Source organism: Thunnus albacares, chromosome 19, assembly GCF_914725855.1.
Source record: "Thunnus albacares chromosome 19, fThuAlb1.1, whole genome shotgun sequence".
NCBI classification, from domain to species: Eukaryota; Metazoa; Chordata; class Actinopteri; order Scombriformes; family Scombridae; genus Thunnus; species Thunnus albacares.
In genome coordinates, this window is record NC_058124.1 from 21,976,641 (window position 1) to 21,997,198 (window position 20,558).

At 38.6% G+C, this 20,558-nt stretch overlaps 1 protein-coding gene across 3 annotated transcripts in view; it reads left to right on the plus strand.

Annotated features, from left to right (window-relative positions):
• Positions 1-19,822, plus strand: part of atp9b (ATPase phospholipid transporting 9B) — a 48,441-nt gene extending 28,619 nt beyond the window's left edge. For all 3 annotated transcript variants that reach the window (XM_044335523.1, XM_044335524.1, XM_044335525.1), the window contains 15 exons: positions 70-321; positions 5,096-5,257; positions 5,572-5,664; positions 7,213-7,296; positions 11,829-11,999; positions 12,310-12,408; positions 12,528-12,617; positions 13,002-13,146; positions 13,626-13,690; positions 14,091-14,246; positions 14,510-14,574; positions 14,846-14,954; positions 15,070-15,127; positions 16,637-16,840; positions 17,853-19,822. In XM_044335523.1, the coding sequence (XP_044191458.1) occupies positions 70-321; positions 5,096-5,257; positions 5,572-5,664; positions 7,213-7,296; positions 11,829-11,999; positions 12,310-12,408; positions 12,528-12,617; positions 13,002-13,146; positions 13,626-13,690; positions 14,091-14,246; positions 14,510-14,574; positions 14,846-14,954; positions 15,070-15,127; positions 16,637-16,840; positions 17,853-17,989 (1,890 nt within the window). In that variant the 3' untranslated portion in view covers positions 17,990-19,822. The remainder of the gene's footprint in view (positions 1-69; positions 322-5,095; positions 5,258-5,571; positions 5,665-7,212; positions 7,297-11,828; positions 12,000-12,309; positions 12,409-12,527; positions 12,618-13,001; positions 13,147-13,625; positions 13,691-14,090; positions 14,247-14,509; positions 14,575-14,845; positions 14,955-15,069; positions 15,128-16,636; positions 16,841-17,852) is intronic.
• The last annotated feature ends 736 nt before the right edge of the window (positions 19,823-20,558 follow it).

Sequence of the window (20,558 nt, forward strand, 5' to 3'; positions counted from 1 at the left end):
TTGTATATAGATGCATTTATGATTTTATTTAAAAGAATCCAGGGCTCACATTATTTGTTGTGATGTCAGGTGACCTCCCAGCCCTCCAATGGTAGCACCAGTGGAGCAACACCATCCCGAAAGACCCAGACGTCGGGCCCGAAAGTCCGCAAGAGTGTCAGCAGTCGCATCCATGAGGCTGTGAAGGCCATCGCCTTGTGTCACAATGTCACACCTGTCTACGAGTCGCACATCGGCGTGAACGGAGAGACGGAGTCTGCTGAAGCCGACCAGGACTTCAGCGATGACAACCGCACCTACCAGGCCTCCAGTCCTGATGAGGTAATTATGAGCTACAATTAACCATTTTTTTTTAGCATTTTCAGTTTAATTTTACTGCTTGGAAAAAAAAAACCCATATACTTTTGAGCAAAGAACTGAATGCCAAACTTACTGTTACACTCAAACCAATCTCGGTTTTGACATCTTTGATAAAATATTTGCAACCTGTCACTGTTTGTTTACTGTATCTCTAAATATACTTTAAGAGAATTTTCACTTTTCACATCATGAGATAACATATTTCAAAAGGTTCAATCAGTTTTCTTGAGGATTTATGGACACAATGGCACTTTATCTGTTTTTAAGACTTTACTTATCATCCAGATCTAGTTTTTTTTTGTTTTTTTTTTAGCCATGTTTTTTTTCCAGCCATATGTTATTTTCAAGCCAGAGAGACAAACTATAGACAACCAGAGCCTGTAATGAAGGTTGTATCTTTGCAAGTTGTTGACAGTTATTAAATATTAATAAATAGTTTTGCTGTTTAAGTTCCTTCCTCTGCCCCTCTGGCTGAAGAACGAATGGACCCCCTCCACAGTTGCCTCCCAGTCTGAATGTTTTATTGGTGACGCTGCTAAATAACCCCAGTTTGTCATGATAGTCATTTCATGAAGGGAAAGTCAGAGGTCATGAACTCCTCGTAGAGGTTAAGCTATTTAACTGTCTGTATTTGCTTCCTGAAAATTTACTGCTCGAACTGAAGGAAGAATGCGGCACAAAAACGATCCCAAAGCTTTCTTTCCTCTGGCCGTTTCTCCGTGTAACCCAAGAGTTGGGGCATTTATGACTGAAGGTGCTGCTAAGCCTTTTACATATAGACTTTGGTACTACAGATTTTAATAGTAGAGATATCCAATGAGAATACTGTTGATAATTGAATACTGGGAACACTGGGAAAGATTTGACAGCTTTTCAAAGAGCTGTTTAATGTATACTGAAGGGGAGCTAATCTTCCTCTACACACACAGGTTAAAACCTCTGGCATGTTTATTACCCATGATGACATGTGAGGCTTCGTAAAGCCTTTGAGAGACTTGCATTCTTTCTGTCCTATCCTGAACCAAGTCCAGCAATCAAAATGAAGATAAAAAGGTGGCGAAGGATAAATCTCAGTTTTCCATTTTGCCTGTGTGTCCTCCTCCCGGAGTTGATGTATATATTTATTTATATCCCTGCTCTATCTCCCTTTCTCCATTGTCTCACACTACTTGGATTGATCAATATTTAATTTTCTCTCAGAGACGATGAGAGGTGGAGGTCTGTGATTGTTGGTGGAGCTCTCCCTTCCCCTTCTACTATATTCTTTGTTCTTTCGCTGTCCTTTTATTTCCCCCTCTCGCTCTCTGTCTCTCTCCCCTTGTCTCCTCAGTCTCATTGACTGCAGCATCAGATCTTGGCCACCGAACCTCCGTTAGCGACAGTTTGTTAGGCCCTGGCTCTGTGCTCGGCCTGTCTAATGTAATGAGCCGTCATTAAGGAGATGAAGTGGGCTGGACGCTGAGGTCAGAACAGGGGTCAGCTGACCTGCTGGTCAGCCATGCTATGAACAGAGTCCTCGTGCAACCTTTGACCCTTGTAATATTAGACAAGAGCATTTGACTGTAGCCTTTAATGACTGCCATGTCCCAGGAAGTGGGTGTTTCATTATTTTCAGTTGGATGTAACTGGCAGCCTCAGTGAGTGTATGAGGCATTTGCACTATAATATCTTATATCTGACCTTATATATGCAAATAAAGTGTTTCTTTGGACCTGACAGCAGGGTGCAAAATTAACTTTTTTATCCACCAGCCAAATGGCTAGTGAATGTTCAAATTTTACCAGCCACTCAGTAGATTACCGATGTGTTTTTTTGGCTGGTGAGTGAAACAAATCTACCAGCCACTTGCATATTTTACCAGCATTTGGCTGGTTGCTGGTGCTAATTTTGTGACCTGCCTGACAGTTATCTTTTAAAAGGAGTTGCAAAGCTAACAGCCAGGTAGTATATGATCGCCCAAACTGACAAAAATGGTGCCATGTTTTAATAATTTATAATGGAGCGATACTGGTCCTGTGCAATTAGAACCCATATCTCGATAATGATGGCTGGATTTGAAGAATGCTTTATGACATTATGACGTAGCTTATGTGGACACACACCCACTGATTTCATTAAGACTAAACAAAGCTTCCCAGAGTAAATTATTAAAAATACATTCAGATTTGAGTATTTGCAAGGTAATAATATATTAGTAGAGCTAATTACAATAGATGGAATTGTTGACCCTCTTTCAACATGATCAGATTTGTCAATTTTGTCTGATCAAAGTAATTTTTGATATAGGATAAGGATAAGATATCTGATACTGATTCTGTTGAGAAGAAATCTTTAATAGTGTTGAAAATTAGGGATAGCCTAATTTTTTGCACTCGTATACAACGTGTCATACCAGTCAGCTCTTGTATGCTCTCGACTGGCATGACACTCTTTTTCTGATAAAACTATTTGTTGTAATTTAAAATAACAGGATACTTTGCCTTTCATGCTGATGATTTTGCTTTTATTTATTGACGTTAGCATTGTCTTGTAGGTTATTTTGTAACTTTTATGTAAAGTGCCCATCTCAAAGAGCTCCGTTTCATTCTCTGTGGCGGCACCGTATGGCGTTAAGCAGTAATTGCAGGTGTGTCTTTGCACTTCACTCGACTTCACTCCCAGAGATCCAAACAGTGTCGCTGTCAGGGATGTACAGAGAGCCCAGTATTTGTATTTGTATCTGTATTTGTTGAGGCAACAAAATTATTTGTATTTGTATTCAAATAAAAGTGGAAATAGGTGTAACAATCCTGTTTTTATTTTTATCACACTTCTAATTTAAGGATATTAAAGTGTTAAAATAAGTGTTCTTCAATAAATTATTTTGCAAAGAAGGGTTCCCTCACCGGGTCTCAACCTCCCGATCTCCCAGACCACGGACGACTGCGCTGACCGCTCGGCCAAAACAAAGACACACAGACCTGCAGCTATTTATAGTTGCTGTGTAACATCACGCTAGCACAAGCGAATTGAACAGCGAGTCTGTTGTGTTAAGTCCGCCTACAGTCCCTGGCGGATCAACCACTGGGTGATGGAAAACGTGTCATTAACTGCGCCGTTGTGATTCGAATGCATGACAGGAAAGCCGCCACGGACGCCCGGTTCGTAATAATCATAATACTGCAAATACAAGAGCTTTCATTAGTCATTGTGTTACCTCACTCGACGATAGATAGTAACAGACATTTATTTAAAAGAAAATCTTCAAATTATAACTTTAAAGTGCAATTTGAAATTTATGAATGTAATCTAAGGGGTTTTTCATCAGACCTTTTTACTCCAATATGGCTCATGGATTTAATTAGGGTGAGGAATATAGCTTTTTTTTTTCATACACTGGATAAGTGGCTGCCAAAAGGCACAACCAGACCGCACAGAGAGGTTGACAGTGATCCACATATCCTGTTACTGTTGACCTCTAACTTCAGTTAAAGCACAATTTATGGAATTTAGGAGGTTTTTCATAAACCCAGCTCACACACGTTTTTATGTAGAGATACGATTACTCAGAAATCTAAACAAAACTGTTGCAATATCCCAAAATGAATTCAGCTCTTGAGTGTTTCCCTCCTACCTGTGACATTAGAGGAGAAGAATTATACTGTTAAGGGTCCATTTTCATCATGACATGCTTCAGCTGCTGTTTATTTTAAAGGCAGTCTGCCATTGTGATTTACATGATCACTAGAACATTGTGAACATAGTTGAAATGATTGATCGGGTTGTTTAAGCCTGTCTGCCGTTGTCGTAAAGAAGTCAGCAGCAGCCTTTTCTATTACTGTGGTAACACATGATTCACATGCAGTTTGTATCAAAGTTGACAAAGCTTTAAATAGTTTTTGTAGAGCTGATAAAGTAGATTGAAGAGCTAGGGTTAGGGTCCTCAGCTCATGCTGTGTGTTCATGTGTATGTGTGTGTAGTTATGCACACACACACACACGATAATGACACACAGATGTGTGTTAAGTAAATATAGGCAGCCCTTTTTACGGAGCTCAAAGGGGGAGCAGGAGAAATGATGGGGTATTAACAGGAAGTTCCAATTTGTAGGTCAGAGTATAATAACAACCTTTGAGTGAGCAAATTGAAAATGAACCCATTGAGGATTGAGTCGTGTGCAGCTGAACGCTCACTCGGGGGCCGCAGTTCCTGCTGAGGAGAAAAAGAGGAAAGAGAAACAGAAAAACACTTATCTGGAGCTGAATGAGAAGAGCTCTGCCGCTCTGGAGATAACTCTACAGATAACTCTCTGATGCCTTGTCTTTCAACTGCATGTGAAAGTAGATGATCAGCTGATGGTCTTCTTTATATACAAGTCAGATGTTTTTTCATGGTCCTTTTGGTAGAGACTGATTTCAACATAAATATTTTTGGTCATTAATCTACTTGTATTTTCTCAAAACTTCCCATAATTTTGTTGAAGCCATTCTCACAATTAAGGAATCTGCTGTTTGTCACCAAATTACACTCATTGCAAAGCCAGATTAATAATCATGAATATCAGAAAACTGCAAAAATACATTTAAATGTGTAGAAAATGCATTATATGTTTCCTCTTCCCTTTGTTCTGAATGGGTTTTTTCCCGTCTTTTCCATAGGACAAATAAGTGTAACTGTCAAATTTCATCTTGGGTGGATCGTTTTCATTATGTAACGGTCAAAATATAAATCAGTCTGTTCATATCTTCTCCTCAGGTGGCGCTGGTGCGGTGGACCGAGAGCGTCGGCCTGACCCTGGTGAACAGAGACCTGACCTCCCTGCAGCTGAAGACTCCTTCAGGACAGATTCTCTCGTACTACATCCTGCAGATCTTTCCCTTCACCTCAGAGAGCAAAAGGATGGGCATCATCGTCAGGGTGTGGACCTTCTCTATTACAATATGATGTGTGAATTCTGTGTGGTCTCATGTTTCTGTGTTTTTGTGGTCATTTCTGTCAGTCCTGTAGATGCAATACATTTTTCTACTTTAAATTATTTTACCTTAAATATCCCTTATAACCAGAATTTGTGCTGTAGTGGTTTTGGTGTCAAAAATATTATAACTTTGATTTTTAGTACCCAGTTATATCTGCTTGTGTACATTTACATTTTCAGCTGTTAGATTTTTATGCTTTAAATTTAGATTTAATAGTACAGGAGTACTAATCGTCTTTTTTTGAATTTGATTTAGGAGGAGTCAACGGGAGACATCACTTTCTACATGAAGGGCGCTGATGTTGCCATGGCGAGCATCGTACAGTATAACGACTGGTTGGAGGAAGAGGTAAAGACTCCATCCTGAGAATAACAAATTAATGTCACATGTTTGAAGCCTGCAGCCAGTTTGTCCATCAGCCATCATGTCTCCTCTTAAAAATTATAATTCTATAATTCTTTAGATTTCAGTCCCGGTTAATTTGGTTTCAGCCGTGGTTAATTTGATGACAACAAGTGTGGTTCAAAACTACAGATCCCAGAATCAAAAACTCCTTGAGCAGCTGCTTTTTTAGAAATACAACAGTAGAGCAGCTGATGTATCTATTAACAATACAGACAAACTGATTTACATTTTTTAAATAATGAAGTCAGCCAATAATTCCATCATTCCCTGAGCCATCCCAATCCGATTTCATGCTGCACATTATAAAAGCACAAAAGCAGAGCACAGTAAAAACTTGTTCCAATACTCCCTGCAATATTTAAAACTGATCTGCTGTCAAAAACATGTTTCATCATGTCTTGTTTTGACAATAAAGGCCACCTTGTGTTTCACCAGTTGAATGCTTTTAATATGAAGCAGCAGCAGTAGTAAATAGGGCTGAGTGAGCAGTAGACAGTGAGGCTGATATCAATGAGGTAAAATTACAAACTATAATGCTGGATGTTGTTTCATGGGAATCCCTCACGTGGATCCCACACATGAATGGTGGACTCTGCCAGTAACAATTACAGCAACTATATAGAGAGGTAATTACAGAATGTAAATATATTGAGCGGCTACTGCTTGAAACAATAAATTGTGTCAAAAACTGGGTTTGGTTGTATAAAAATCTTCAGGATTGTAATTTAAAGTGTCTTTTTAGTGAGACCTCTGACTGGAAGTACTACCAAATGACAAAAATGTAAATTGTTATAAAATGGATAAGGATTAACAACAGATTAATATAAGAATAATTGCTCATAGGAGTCATTTTTTAGTCTGATAACCTCTGGTAATCAGGACATTCATCGCGAGATCAACAGGCAGTGTCTACACCAGTTCAGTGGTCGAAGGTCTTGTGCGCATATGTTCATAATTATATTGGCATTATTGAGTCATTTACCACCGGGGGCAGCTTTTGATTTAATTAGTGACCTAGATAAAGTTGAAGTAATTACAGTATGTCATATTCTTGAACAATGGTGCTAATGATGTCCTGTTGGCTGTAATATCCCGCTGTCAAATCAGTCGGCGCTACAGTTAACTCTGCTTGTCAATAACCAATCAACAGGACAGATTCGCCTCATTGGTGTTTCATATCAAAAATGAACTGCCATCCATCCCTTTGTTTTACTGTGTCCTCTGAATTTCACCACAGGCTATGTTATTCACTATTGATTTATTTTGGTGTTGGTAACAATATGCTTCTATTGACTGTACTGTACACAGTGTACTTAAACAGCAGCTGCTCTGAAAGAATAGATGATCTGTCCTATATTTAGATTCGTCATAGAGAAAACATATCAGTTTGATTATTTGGTTATTGTAACCAAAATTGAAATGAGAAAATTCTCCTGAAAAATTAACTGTGTGCATGTCTGTCTTCCAACGTCGTTCTTTCCTTTCTCTCAGTGTGGGAACATGGCCAGAGAGGGTCTGAGAACACTGGTGGTAGCCAAAAAGTGTCTGTCTGAGGAGCAGTATCAGGACTTTGAGGTATGGATGAACCCTACTGTATGTACTATACATGCCTTTCATCCTTTACTTCGTTCTCCTTAAATGAATATCTCCTGCACAAATTGCAATTCTCAAAACAACATTACATTACCTTTGTCAAGATATTTGGTTGAAAATACCTTGATGGGGGCTTCTGGTTCCGCCACCGTCAGAGATGGGAGCCAAGAATGTGGTCTCCTCCAACAGAATTTTAAAATATTCCTCTAATTGGTGAATAAACCCCATGTAGTAGTAAAAGCAGTCAGATAGCAGGACAACCATGGAAACAAGAGAAAAAAACTAAAAGACGGTAAGCGACTTCCACCTGCACACTGCTTGGATCTGCAGGGACTCACTGCGCTCGTGCGTGAGCGCAGACAAGCGCTCCACAAGTAGATACCAGTGATCACCAGTCGATTTGTTCACACATAGTGGCAATCCTAGTCTCTGATGCCAACCACAGACTGTTATTATTGATCGCTAAAGTTAGCTAAATTAGCATAGTCGTAACTTTATAGCCTAGCTTAAGTTGAAACTATACGTAATGTTATCTGATACACCCAGTCTTGCGCTGATGCTCTGCCATGCGAAAGCCCTCTTGTTTATGATGTGTTTAGTTCAACTTTGGAAGCGGGCGTGTGCATGAGACGAGCGTGACAGTTTCACAGGATTGGGCCCATTTGTTATTCCGCCTCCAAAACCTGCCCACTTGCCTCTCTTTGAAAATGAATTACTGAGGTTCGTCAATCACTCCCTGTCTGAAAAGACTACTAAACGAGAATGATTAAGAACCATGAGGTGCAGAACCCAATGCAGACAGGAAAGATGGCGGAAGGCAGAAATGCCAACAAAATAAAGGCAAAGGTGAATATGGAGAGGAGATTCAAGACTTCAAAAAGAAAGCATCCACCAGCTGGATGATATCAAAGATGAGCTCAACAAGACAAACCAGAGAATTGGAGATTCAGAAGATCGCACTGACACGGTGGAAACCAGATTGCAAACAATGGAGCAAGTAGTGAGAAACATGCTTAAGGTCCAAACTCACCATGACGATAAACTTGTCGATCAAGAAGGAAGATCAAGGAGAGACAACATCAGAATATATATAACGTGCCAGAAAATGAGGAAGGAAGTTTGATGATAACTTTTGTGGAGACACTCCTCAGAGACAAAGTGGACATCCCCCAAACTACAGAACTCCATATTGTGAGAGCACACAGAGCGCTAGCCCCGAAACCCACAGCTACAGGAAAATCCAGATTGATTGTGATTAAATTCCACCAGTACAAAACAAAGGAAGAAGTCCTACATAAAGCTTTGGAAGAGAAGGAGATTCTCCCAAAAAAACAGAACTATGATACTGAGCAAGCAAAAACAATACAGTGAAGTGAAATGAATGTTGAAGGAGAAGAGGATCTGCTTCCAGACCCCCTATCCAGCCAGACTACGTGTCCTATACGAGGATGGGCCGCGACTCTACCACACGATCAGTGAGGCCATGAAAGACATGAAGGACAGAGTTTGTACAGAAACCTTTAGTTTGGAAGCTTCAGTCTGGCAAATTATGGGTTTACTGATTGTTGACAGTTACATCAGTTCATGTTTTTATTTATATGTTCAACTAGAGAGATTATTTGTTGCAGATTTTTTTGGCAGTTTGAGTTTCCTTACAGAAAAGACGACACATGAAAAACTCAGGATAGTTTCCTTCAATGTCAGTGTAGTGTACTTAACCCAATAAAACACAGTAAGATACTTTCCAAAATGGAAAAAAGAGAAGGCACATATTGTATATTTCCAAGAAATACGTTTAAACGATAGAGAGCGCAAAAGATAAACAGACATATGAACAAAAAGATAACGAGGACAGATTTATCTTGATTAGGGGAACAATAGATGGGACTAAAATCACCCTACTTAACATTTATGCTTCTCCAGGAAGTGACCTCTCTTTCTTCAAGAAGATATTGGACATAATAATAAGTCATACTGAAGGGGTCTTGATATGTGGAGGAGATCTAAACATACATCTGTAACCGAAACTAGATCTATCAAATCATACACACACACAACTCTAAAGCAGGAAGCAAAAAGTTCAATGAATTAAAGAAAGACATAAGCCTAATAGATATATGGAGAGAAATGTTTCCTGATGCAAGGCAGTACACACACTACTCTACCCCTCACTTGGTATTCACCAGAATTGACTACTTCATTATTTTTAGTAAAGACAGGTCAAGGATCAGGGACTCAGATATTGGAATAATAGATTTAAGTGACCGTGCCCCTATATATATATTACTGTCAATTTGGAGAACTGCCGAAGAAACACAACATGTAGATTTAATTTGAGTTTCTTAATGACCCTTCATTTAAAAAAGCAAATGTGTAATGAAATTCAAATGTACATAAAAGAAAATGATAATGGAGAGATTTCACCGCCTATCATATGGGATGCAGCGAAGGCAAAATCATAGCTGTAACCTCACTCAAAAAAAAAGCTGCGTCAAAGAAAATTACTTGATTTGCAAAATCATTTGAAGCTGCTGGATGGTTGTCATACACAAGATACTACAACAAATAAAGAAAACTAGAAACAAAATTAACATATTATATACATAAGAAACTGAGAAAAAGATGCTACTCACTAAAGAAAGATACTAGGAGAACAGCTCTAAATTCACAAAATGATTGGCAGGGAAACTGAAAAAGCAACAGGCAGATAGTACAACATATAAAATATGAGACTCCCAAAAAGTGCCATGGAAAGCAAACGGGACAAGAGCCAAGCGGTCTTTGAATCATTCTACAAATGACTGTATTATAGACTACTGGAAGATGAAGAAGACTAGATTGACTATTTTCTAGAGGCTCTAGAATTACCAGATATGAAAATCAAAATAAGGTCCAAAGTGCAGAAATAACTGCGAAAGAATTAAATGAGGCAATTAATAGACTAATTAATAGACCCCCCCACTTGGAAAGAGACTATTATATCTCTTATACCTACAGAGGGAAAAGATAAGATTGAATGTGGGTCTTATAGGCCGATTTCAATCCTTAATGTTGATTATTGCATATTCACATCTATATATCTATATTGGATTACACACCATTATACAAAAAAGATGAAATTATGTGTTTTCAAACTTTAAGAGAGACTTTTTTTTGCTAGAAAAGCAAGATTTTTAAAGATATCTCCAATTAAGAAGTTACTACAACCAAAAAATAAATAAATAAATAAAAAAGTACCAGAGAAGCCAGTAAACCATTTATCCAACTATTCATAAATGCATATAAATCAGACATTAAGAGGTATCATCTCTCGGCTGTAGAAGAGTCTCCACAATCTGAAAGTTTACTCAACAAAATATATAAAGGACAGACGGGAGAAGGAAGAAGACCTGACAAAAATGAAGGATGGCATATTTCAATTGGAAACCACAAAATGTCATGCATGGAAAGAATTTTGCTGGAAAAATATAGTTAGTTTTTTTTTATCACTCCCCTTATGAAGGCACACTATGATGATGGTAATCCTCAGTGTCGGAGAAAATGTGACTGTCAAGCCACAAACCACTACCATGTTTTTTGGGGAATGCCAAAACATACAGAATTACTGGGAAGAAATACAGACCAACTTTAATACACATATGCCATTAGATTACAAAGCCATATATTTAGGCTACATCTCCCCAGAAGGACAAGGTATTGACAAGTACTTGATGGGTATATTGGTGGCAGCAGGGAAAAAGGCTCTGACCAAAAGATGGATGGTGCATGTCAGACCCAGCATAAATAACTGGATAGATGTGACAATAGGGATTTACATGATGGAAAAGGTTACTTTCCCCTTAAACTTAAAGATGGACATCTTCATACAACACTGGGAAAAATGGGTGCAATATGTCAAACCCCCTAATACCTGATTTTGTTAAGATAATGAGTTGATAGAACATCAATATTTTTTTATTTGTTCCTTATTGTATTCTTTGGTGTTCAAATATCCCATCTATACAATGAACCCAAACTGCTATAAGCATTTTCGTTTATTTATTTTTTCCCCTTTACCTCTTTCTCCCTGGATGTATATAGTTATGTTGTGTGTCTTTCTTCATAGCTATCCCTTGAAAATGAAAAGAAACAGACTGAGTCAATCTAAATGAAAATAAGGCTGAGAGACTATATTTTTGGTACAAGATACTTTCTTACCCTTTTTTTCCCCTTCATTTCTTATATATCCATTTGTACTACCTGTAGATGTAATAACAATATACTTTGAAAAGAAAAAAAAAAGAAAATACCTTGATTTTGTTCACCATCACAAGCCCAAAAACTTGAATTTCCCTTTCTTGTTTCCTTCCCTCAGGGTAGAAATAGGCCAGTTTTGATGACGGCATTATCCAACAGCTCCCCCCAGTCTTCCCTGTTTTGTTTATTTTTTGCTGTCTTTGACGAATTCATTCCCCCGATGTGCTGGAGCTCCTTTCACCCCTCAATATCCCCTCTCCTCTCCCCTCTCTGTGCAGAACCGCTACAACCAGGCGAAGCTGAGTATCCACGACCGAGGCCTGAAGGTTGCAGCAGTCGTGGAGAGCCTTGAGAGGGAGATGGAGCTTCTGTGTCTGACTGGTGTGGAAGACCAGCTACAAGCAGACGTCAGGCCCACGCTGGAGCTGCTCAGGAACGCTGGCATCAAGGTCAGCAAGGAAATTTAACAACTGACCATGAGGGTAACACTGGTGTATTCTGATTTTGGCTGGTTTATCTGCCACCACCAGCCTGTAAAACCCACACACTTCAGACATAAAAGGGATGTAACCAGCAACACAAAAAAGGAGTAAATGGTAATCTTTCTTTAAAAATTAATAGTAATCATGTGTTCATAAAAACAGACAGTATGAATAATGCCCAACAGTCTTAAAATATTAGTAAAGGTTATTGAGGAACCATACATAAATCCATGGAACTACACTCTGAAATGCTTCATCCTACATCTTTTCTGTTTAGATCTGGATGTTGACGGGGGACAAGCTTGAAACGGCTACATGCATCGCCAAAAGCTCCCATTTGGTCTCCAGAAACCAAGACATCCACGTTTTCAGACCGGTAACGCTGTTTCACTTCCCCTCTGTCCCGCTGCTTTGTAATCATGATGCGCCTACTTAATGGGAGATAAAAAGCCTAAATGTTCTCATAGCTAATTGTATTGTGTGGCTCTCGAGCAGGTCTCAAACCGAGGAGAGGCCCATCTGGAGCTCAACGCCTTCAGAAGGAAACATGACTGTGCTCTGGTCATCTCTGGAGACTCCTTAGAGGTACTACAACACAGTGCAGCACACAGGGACATTTCCTTGCACAACAGATGATGCTGGAGATGCAGCCAAATAGGCAAAGAGAGAATAAAAAGTAATTCTCAGCCAAAAGTAATACTTTGCAGTTCAACCAAGGTCTTGAGGATAAGCAGAGGGAGAAGAATCACGAAAACATATCAGTATTTTGTAATGAGATAGAACAATCTGAACCTTTTCTACAAGGGCTGAGAGTTTATCTATGCAGGAGTTGCATATGTATTTTCACTTGGGCTTACACGATGGGCTTATCAAACTGAACAATGTATGGATAGAAAACATATAAATACATCCAGAACGTTTAGGATCCAGTAAACTATGCTTTATAGCTTTGTTTCTGTGATGTTGCAGGTGTGTTTGAGGTATTACGAGCATGAGTTTGTGGAGCTGGCGTGTCAGTGTCCAGCGGTGGTCTGCTGTCGCTGCTCCCCGACTCAGAAGGCCCAGATTGTCACGCTCCTCCAGCAGCACACAGCCAACAGGACCTGTGCCATAGGTGAGTGTTGACAGGAAGTTTGTTGGCTCCAGTCCACAGACAGCGTGGGAAATCCTGTCATTCCCCCAGGGAGGAAAATGTTAAACAATGTGTAACACAATCTATCGAACAGATTAATTTAATAATCAGTCCAGTGGATTCGTTTATACTCTGTTTGATGTCCTGGAGAAGCTAAATTGGTTACTGCTGATGAAATGCCTCTGAAGTAGACACAATATTTTCCTGTTGCTAAACTGCAGCTGTGATTATTTAACTTCACTGATTTTAAGCAGGGTGCTCTAAATGGATGTATATTAACACACATACACAGAAACTGCAGCAAATATACGTAGTACTTCTTTTAGCCACAAGATGGCAGTCAAAGCTTGCTAAGAGTGGCACCTACCGCCATCTGCTTCTTGTATAACTTCTTGCAGACATTGTAAAACTTTATGTAGCTGGGTTTTTTTTTTTAAATGTATGTTTTCATTCTCTGACAGGTGATGGGGGAAATGATGTTAGTATGATCCAGGCTGCAGACTGTGGTATTGGAATCGAAGGAAAGGTAAAAGCTTTCATAATTAAACCAGTAACCACAAAATTTCATTATGACCTCAAGTGTTTTCCTGGATTAGGCCTCGTAACTTGACTTAGGCCAGGCAGCTCTGATATATCTTGAATAAACATATTAAGCACTTACTTCATTAAGTGGTGAAACTATAAGCACTTGGAGGCCTACCTTTTTTATTGGTGATACTTTTCTCTAAGGGCCTCATGTCTCTCCAAACTGTAAAGAACTTTATTGACACTGAAACAACATTTAAGAGCATGAACTGATGTTTACACATACTGTATTTCCCTTTATTGTTTTTTTTTTAATCAACATTTTAAAAGCAGATATTAGTGCTGTTCAACACAGCAGTAACATTTCTTGTTTATATTCCTGTGTTTTTTTTTTCAAACAGGAGGGGAAGCAGGCATCACTGGCCGCAGACTTTTCCATCACTCAGTTTAAGCACATTGGCCGTCTGCTTATGGTTCACGGCAGGAACAGCTACAAGCGCTCTGCGGCGTTGGGTCAGTTTGTTATGCACAGAGGGATGATCATCTCCACCATGCAGGTATAGTGTCAGTAAAACCACTGATGAACCTTTTTGACAAAACTTGTTTTGCTGAATTTTAATCACTTTTTTTTTTTCTGAACTGCATCTGCTCTTTTAAAGTCATATTGTTGATGGTTTGTTTGGGATGTCTGTTCTTGATTAGTTGTTTTGTTTTTAATATGTGCTGTGTGGTGAAGCCAAAGACAACTTTCCACATTGTGGACAATAAAGTTCCTAACTAACTTACTTTTTATAACACTGTTTTTGTTTTCCATTCTCAGGCTGTCTTCTCTTCCATATTCTTCTTTGCCTCTGTTCCTTTGTACCAGGGTTTCCTCATGGTTGGGTATGAACATTTTTCAAATGTCTTATGATAAACATATTGATTTATTTTAGCGAGAATGAGTAATTATTGTTCCTATCACCTCCATACATACACTCAGTTAAGAGGCTGGCTGTTAACATCATGAACACTTGTATGGCTTATATCCTTACAGCCTCACACCAGCAGGAAACAGATGTGTGGATAAATAATAGTCTTACCCTTTAGTTTGATTGTTCATCCTCTCCATCTTAATATTGTTAATTTCCATGTACTTTACTGCTCCCTCATGCAGATATGCCACCATCTACACCATGTTTCCTGTGTTTTCCTTGGTTCTGGACCAGGATGTAAAGCCAGAGATGGCTCTGCTCTATCCAGAGCTTTACAAAGACCTCACCAAGGTACGGTATCCTTTTTTAGAATAAAGTCACTTCATTCTCATTTTTTCCAGTAACAGCTCTTGTTGGTTGTACCAGGTGAAAGTATATTGCACTCATAGATGTTTCTCTCTTTCAGGGGCGTTCATTATCTTTCAAGACTTTCCTCATTTGGGTTTTAATCAGTGTGTATCAAGGTAAGCTGTGCACACTTTTCCTTAAAGTTCTCCATCTGTTGACCATCAGCTGCTGTGGCTGACAAATGAAAACATTAGCTTCATAAAAATAACTACAAATAACTTACTAAAAATAAGTTTTCAACAGAATCTAGAATATGACGGCATCTGTGAAGAATAACCAGTCTGGCACTGCATACTGCCAAAGCAACTCTTCAACTACCATATCATCAATTTTACTGTGCCTAATGCCAGGGTCCCCTGGCCCCTTCAAACTCTGTTTCTCAGTATCTTAGGTTTCCAACCGCCATCCGCTTTTACATGCAGGCTTTTGTCTGACCAGTAAATCGATATTTCTGTAATCGCTAAGCCATGCAGCGTGTGAGAAAGATCTATGTTCCTGCTCAAGCATGACTTCCTGACAGCTCAAGGTTTTTAATTAAAGGCCAATACCAGGTCTGTGGAAAAAAAAAAAGAGAAATGAGAAGACGATATGAGAGGACGACAGCAGAGGAGGAAAATATTAGGGACCAATCTAGCTTAATTCATTATGGTGTTTGACTCGCTGGAATGCTCTGTATGAAGACTGTATGAAAAAGCAATTATGTGATCAGTTATAGGCTATTAAGCTCAATTTGTGTTGTGTTATGATCAAATGAAAGGCTATCAAAATACTGTAGGCGCCCAAAGATGAGTGAGTGTCTGGTCACTCGAAGACATTTACCAAAGTGAGACACACTAGAGCACATTGTGCATCTTTTACCCTCATAAAAATGTTATTGAATCAGTCCTTATCTCCAGACACATTAATCCTTAACTCAATGTCCCACGCAACTATTTGTGCTCACAAGAACAGATCTGGGCCGAATGGTCATTTGAAAATACTTTTTGTGATTTCTTATAAGCTACTTTTTTTCGAGACTAGTCCCACATGGATAATAAGTAGAGCTGCAATGATTAGTCATTTGAGATTTATCAAAATAGTTGCAGATAAATTTTCTTAACAAAAATGCCTGTTGTTTCCACCTTCTCATATAAGATGATTTACTGCTTGTTCTTATCAGACATGATAGTAAATGAAATATCTTTCGGTTTTGGACTGCCGGTTGGATAAAAAAAGCTATTTGAGGACATAAATTTGGACTCTTGGAAGTGGTGATGGCTGTCTTTCTTTTCTTTCTGACTTTTCTTAGACTAAACAATCAATTTATAAAGAAAATGACTGGAGAGATGACTGTCATAAAGCATTTTGAGTTATTTTTGTGCTCTTGCGTTTACGTAACATGTTTCCATCTGAGTTGTTGTGATAGAAATAATTCCAATCTTGTGATACTTCAACTAGGTTAAAACAAGCTTTAACTATCTGGTTCAGAGCCACGTTTGACAAAGATCTTGTGGAACAAAAAAGTGAAATCCTGCAGGAAAATGCTCACCCCTTGACATTGATCCAGTATTAGTGATTCATTCCTCTTTAAACTAAACTGGTCTGATGATTTTGTGTGGTCGATGTGTTTCCTTTGGCGCCGCCAGGTGGCATCCTCATGTACGGCGCTCTGGTGCTGTTTGAGTCGGAGTTCGTGCACGTGGTTGCCATCTCCTTCACAGCACTCATCCTGACGGAGCTCCTGATGGTGGCGCTGACGATTCGTACCTGGCACTGGCTCATGGTGGTGGCCGAGTTCTTCAGCCTGGGCTGCTACCTGGCCTCGCTCGCCTTCCTCAATGAGTATTTTGGTAGGTATCCATTTTGTCAGAGGTTTTACAGTTCTTATATACAGTGTAACCTTGTATCTTTGATAAAGTTAACTTAAAGGAAATTGAAAGCTATGCATTTGTACATTTTTAAAGGGGTTTCATGTACCCAAGCTTGATGAAAATAGTGCAAAATGCTCATATTAAATTCTGACTCAAGCTGAAGTCCTTTGCAAAGTTACACAAGACCAAGTTTTGGCACAACAGCAGTTTAATTACTTTGATGGAGCATGCAACCCTATTTTCTCTCATGTTTGCTTATTGCAAATACCAGAGAACTACAAATACAGTAGCTGTGCAAAAGATAACTTTACTTTTGGTTTGTTAACGCCAGTATTGAGTGGACGGAGCGCTTCAAGGGGCCACGATCTTCTTCTCTGCACCTTCTTTCTGTTCAGTTTGATGTAACACTACCTGGCACCTAAGTGTTGTGCAGTAGTTCAACCCTCAGCTCTGCTTTTTATTGCTTATCCCTGTTTTTCCTCAATGTCCTCCTTTGCTTTTCTGTTCTTTGCCAACGTTTGTACTGCACTCACTCTGTTTCTGCTGCACTTCTTTTGCTTCTGTATGTTGGCAACAGGCATAGGCAGGGTGTCCTTTGGAGCTTTCCTTGGTAGGTTTGCAGCCTGTAAATTCATCTCATCCATCTCTCTGTGTTTATTATTTCTGTATGTTTCAATTTGATGTTTTAATGTGTCTTTTAAGTAATTTGCACTGCATTTCTTTATTCTCTTGTGTCATTTGTGTCATGCCATTTATTCCACTGTTCAGTTCTCATTACAACGCTGTGACGAAAAAAACTTCCAACACATCAAAGACCAGTATCTGATTTTAAGTTTCCTTACTGTATTGCAACTGTTCATTTTATCTTTTCTATCTTGTAATCAAGTGATGTTGACTTTAGCATTACTTGATTAAATACTTATCATCCTGTGCAATCACTATACTGAGACATGTGTACTTAAGCTGTTCTCTCTTCTTTGTGCTTTCCCAGACTTGTCGTTCATCACGACTTGGCCTTTCTTGTGGAAGGTGTCCGCCATCACGCTGGTCAGCTGTCTTCCTCTCTACATAATCAAATACCTGAAACGCAAGTTTTCACCACCGAGCTACTCCAAACTATCCTCATGAGCCAAACTCGGATTACTTGTGTTTGTTTTGTAGTTCTGTGCTTCTCTGAGCTTTCTATTTTCAGCACTTTTTTTACTCACTGATCCTCAGTGACGGACAGGCGACCTGTAGAGGTCAAAGAACCACTGGAACAATCGAAAATGGAGAGAAATTAAATAATTGTTCATTGGATTTATGTCACTGAGACTTGGGATTACTTGAAATGACAGAGCACATAAAAAAAAGACTATATAAGGACGGATTTTGTCACACAACAAGATTGAAATGAAGTAAGTGACTGCACTTAGAAGGCCTGAAACACTTTGACCCCATTTTTTGTCAGAAAGGGTCAGTCTGCCTTCTTTTGTTTTCAAAAGCATTTCAAACAAATCAGCTTCAAGTGTCATTTTATACAGTTCTGATACATTACTTTCATTGTTTAAATTTTTATATGTGGAATTCAGAATTTTTTTAAGTGTTATTTTTATTCTAGGTATTAATTACATTTGCTAGCCTGCATCTTTGAACAGTGTTGAGTTGCTGTAAGGGATAAAAAAAAAAAAAAAGATTATTTACTTTAATGTTTTCCTTTAATATTACTGTAAATAAAACCTTTACACGCAGCATTGATTACTACTGCTGTTAATGTAAACCTCACTGCGTTTAATTCTACTTGTACAAATGTGCATTAACCAAAAATAAGAGCATTTATGACGACATTCAGAAAGAAAATGCTGATTATTTGTCCAGGGGGGTGAAAAAAAACCCTGAAACTGAATTTCTGTGCATTTGCTGCTCTATATTCTTTACATTTTTAAGACAGTGAATGACATCAGTACATCATCTCCATAGTATAAAACCAGCACTCCATAGCAACATTTAATGTCCTATTATCTGCTTATTTGGCCTTGATTATTACATTTATTTTACATTTATGATGTCTGTGGGTGGTCACCAGTCCTCCTGTTAGGATATGGCAGCTCACTTTGTGCCTCATTATGATGTATGTCAATGTATTGAAGCTGCATTTCAGAGCATTGGATGTTAAACAATCAGTCAGAGGTTTTCTTATTACCTCTGCAACCACATCTGAACTTCCAGGAGCTTCAAACCTGCTGTTCTTCTCAGAAAAAACATTTTTCTGATGATAGAACTACTCAAAAAGTCACAAAAAAGGACCCTGAAGCACTAAAAGCTGTGTATTTTTAGGCCTTTATTGAAAACATGACTCCCCTGGGCTTCTGTGTGACTTTGGCCTGTAGAGGACATTGACATTCAGCTCTTGTTAAGGAGGAATGAGTTTTATCATTCACTCCATGTACTGTAAGTGTTAAGCATATGTTAAGCACAGTGGGGAAAATCCCAATCGAGGAAATGTTGTTGTACATGTAAAATTCAGTTAATGGGATGTAGTTTAGCTATTTTTATTAGTCAGGTTGTCATTAATCATAATTGAGTTAAACTCAGGTTGATCGTTCCTAAAATTCCTACTTAAATCGCTGTATTATTTTGTTTAAATTGTGGCAACCATACTGTAAAATGTAGCTACACTATGACAATAAAGACAAATAGTGGATGTAGTTATTTGGGAAAGAGTTGGCGGGACTGCGACACTTCAATGCAAATTGCATTCAGTGTTTTTAAATTTGTGATTTCCATTCTTACGAAGAGCAATTCCAAATGTCGCTCCCTGTGTTTTCTGTCGAGGTCTATGTGTTCTATGTATGTGTCGATGTATAAACTTTTCTTTCTCGTGAACTTGCGTTCCATGTCCTACACTGCGATTTCTAACAGTATGTCTGTTATTTATAATATTGTTATTGATTAATGAATAATAAAAAGAAACAACAGATGCCAGAAAGTTTACTGTTTTTATGTCTTGACTGGAAGATTTAATCCAGTCTTAAAATTCATCATGTGGCCACTAGATGGAGGTAGAGGTTAAATACTTGACAGAATGAGGATGTGGCACTATGTAAAGGACTATTACAGTCAAATATACACAGTATTATTGAACTTTTAGTTGTTTGTTTAGTGGACAAAAATACTGCTGCTCCTCTGAGATTACAGATGCCACATATGTTGCTGTTGTGGGGCTCATAACAGAGTATAAAGGTTTAAAAATCCCTCGTGGCCACTGCTGTTCAATGCAGTAATATGACATCACAAATGCACATTATTAAAACTTAAAGTCCCAACTGCTCTGCATTGACACATTGTTAGGGTAATTTATTTGAAAAAGTATGTTTTGGATACTTCCTCTGGCAAAGTTTCACTTGCAGAAGGAATGAATATATTTCTTTGTAAAAATCTTAAATCCAGTAAAACTTTAAAGGATCGCCTCACAATTTCTCAGGTCTGTCCTAAAAGAATAGTTGGGTTAACAAATTACCGTTAACACATTTTTCTTGTTGTAATCATTCCTCCTGTTCATACTGTTTATTATGAGATCCTTTCATAATGTGCTTTCAGTGTAAGTGATGGGGAACACCATCAAATTAGTCAAATAAAGTCAATATCTTTCAAAGTTACTGACGTTTTAGTGCCTAATTCCATCTTTTACGATCCTTCCACTGCAGCTGAACAGGAA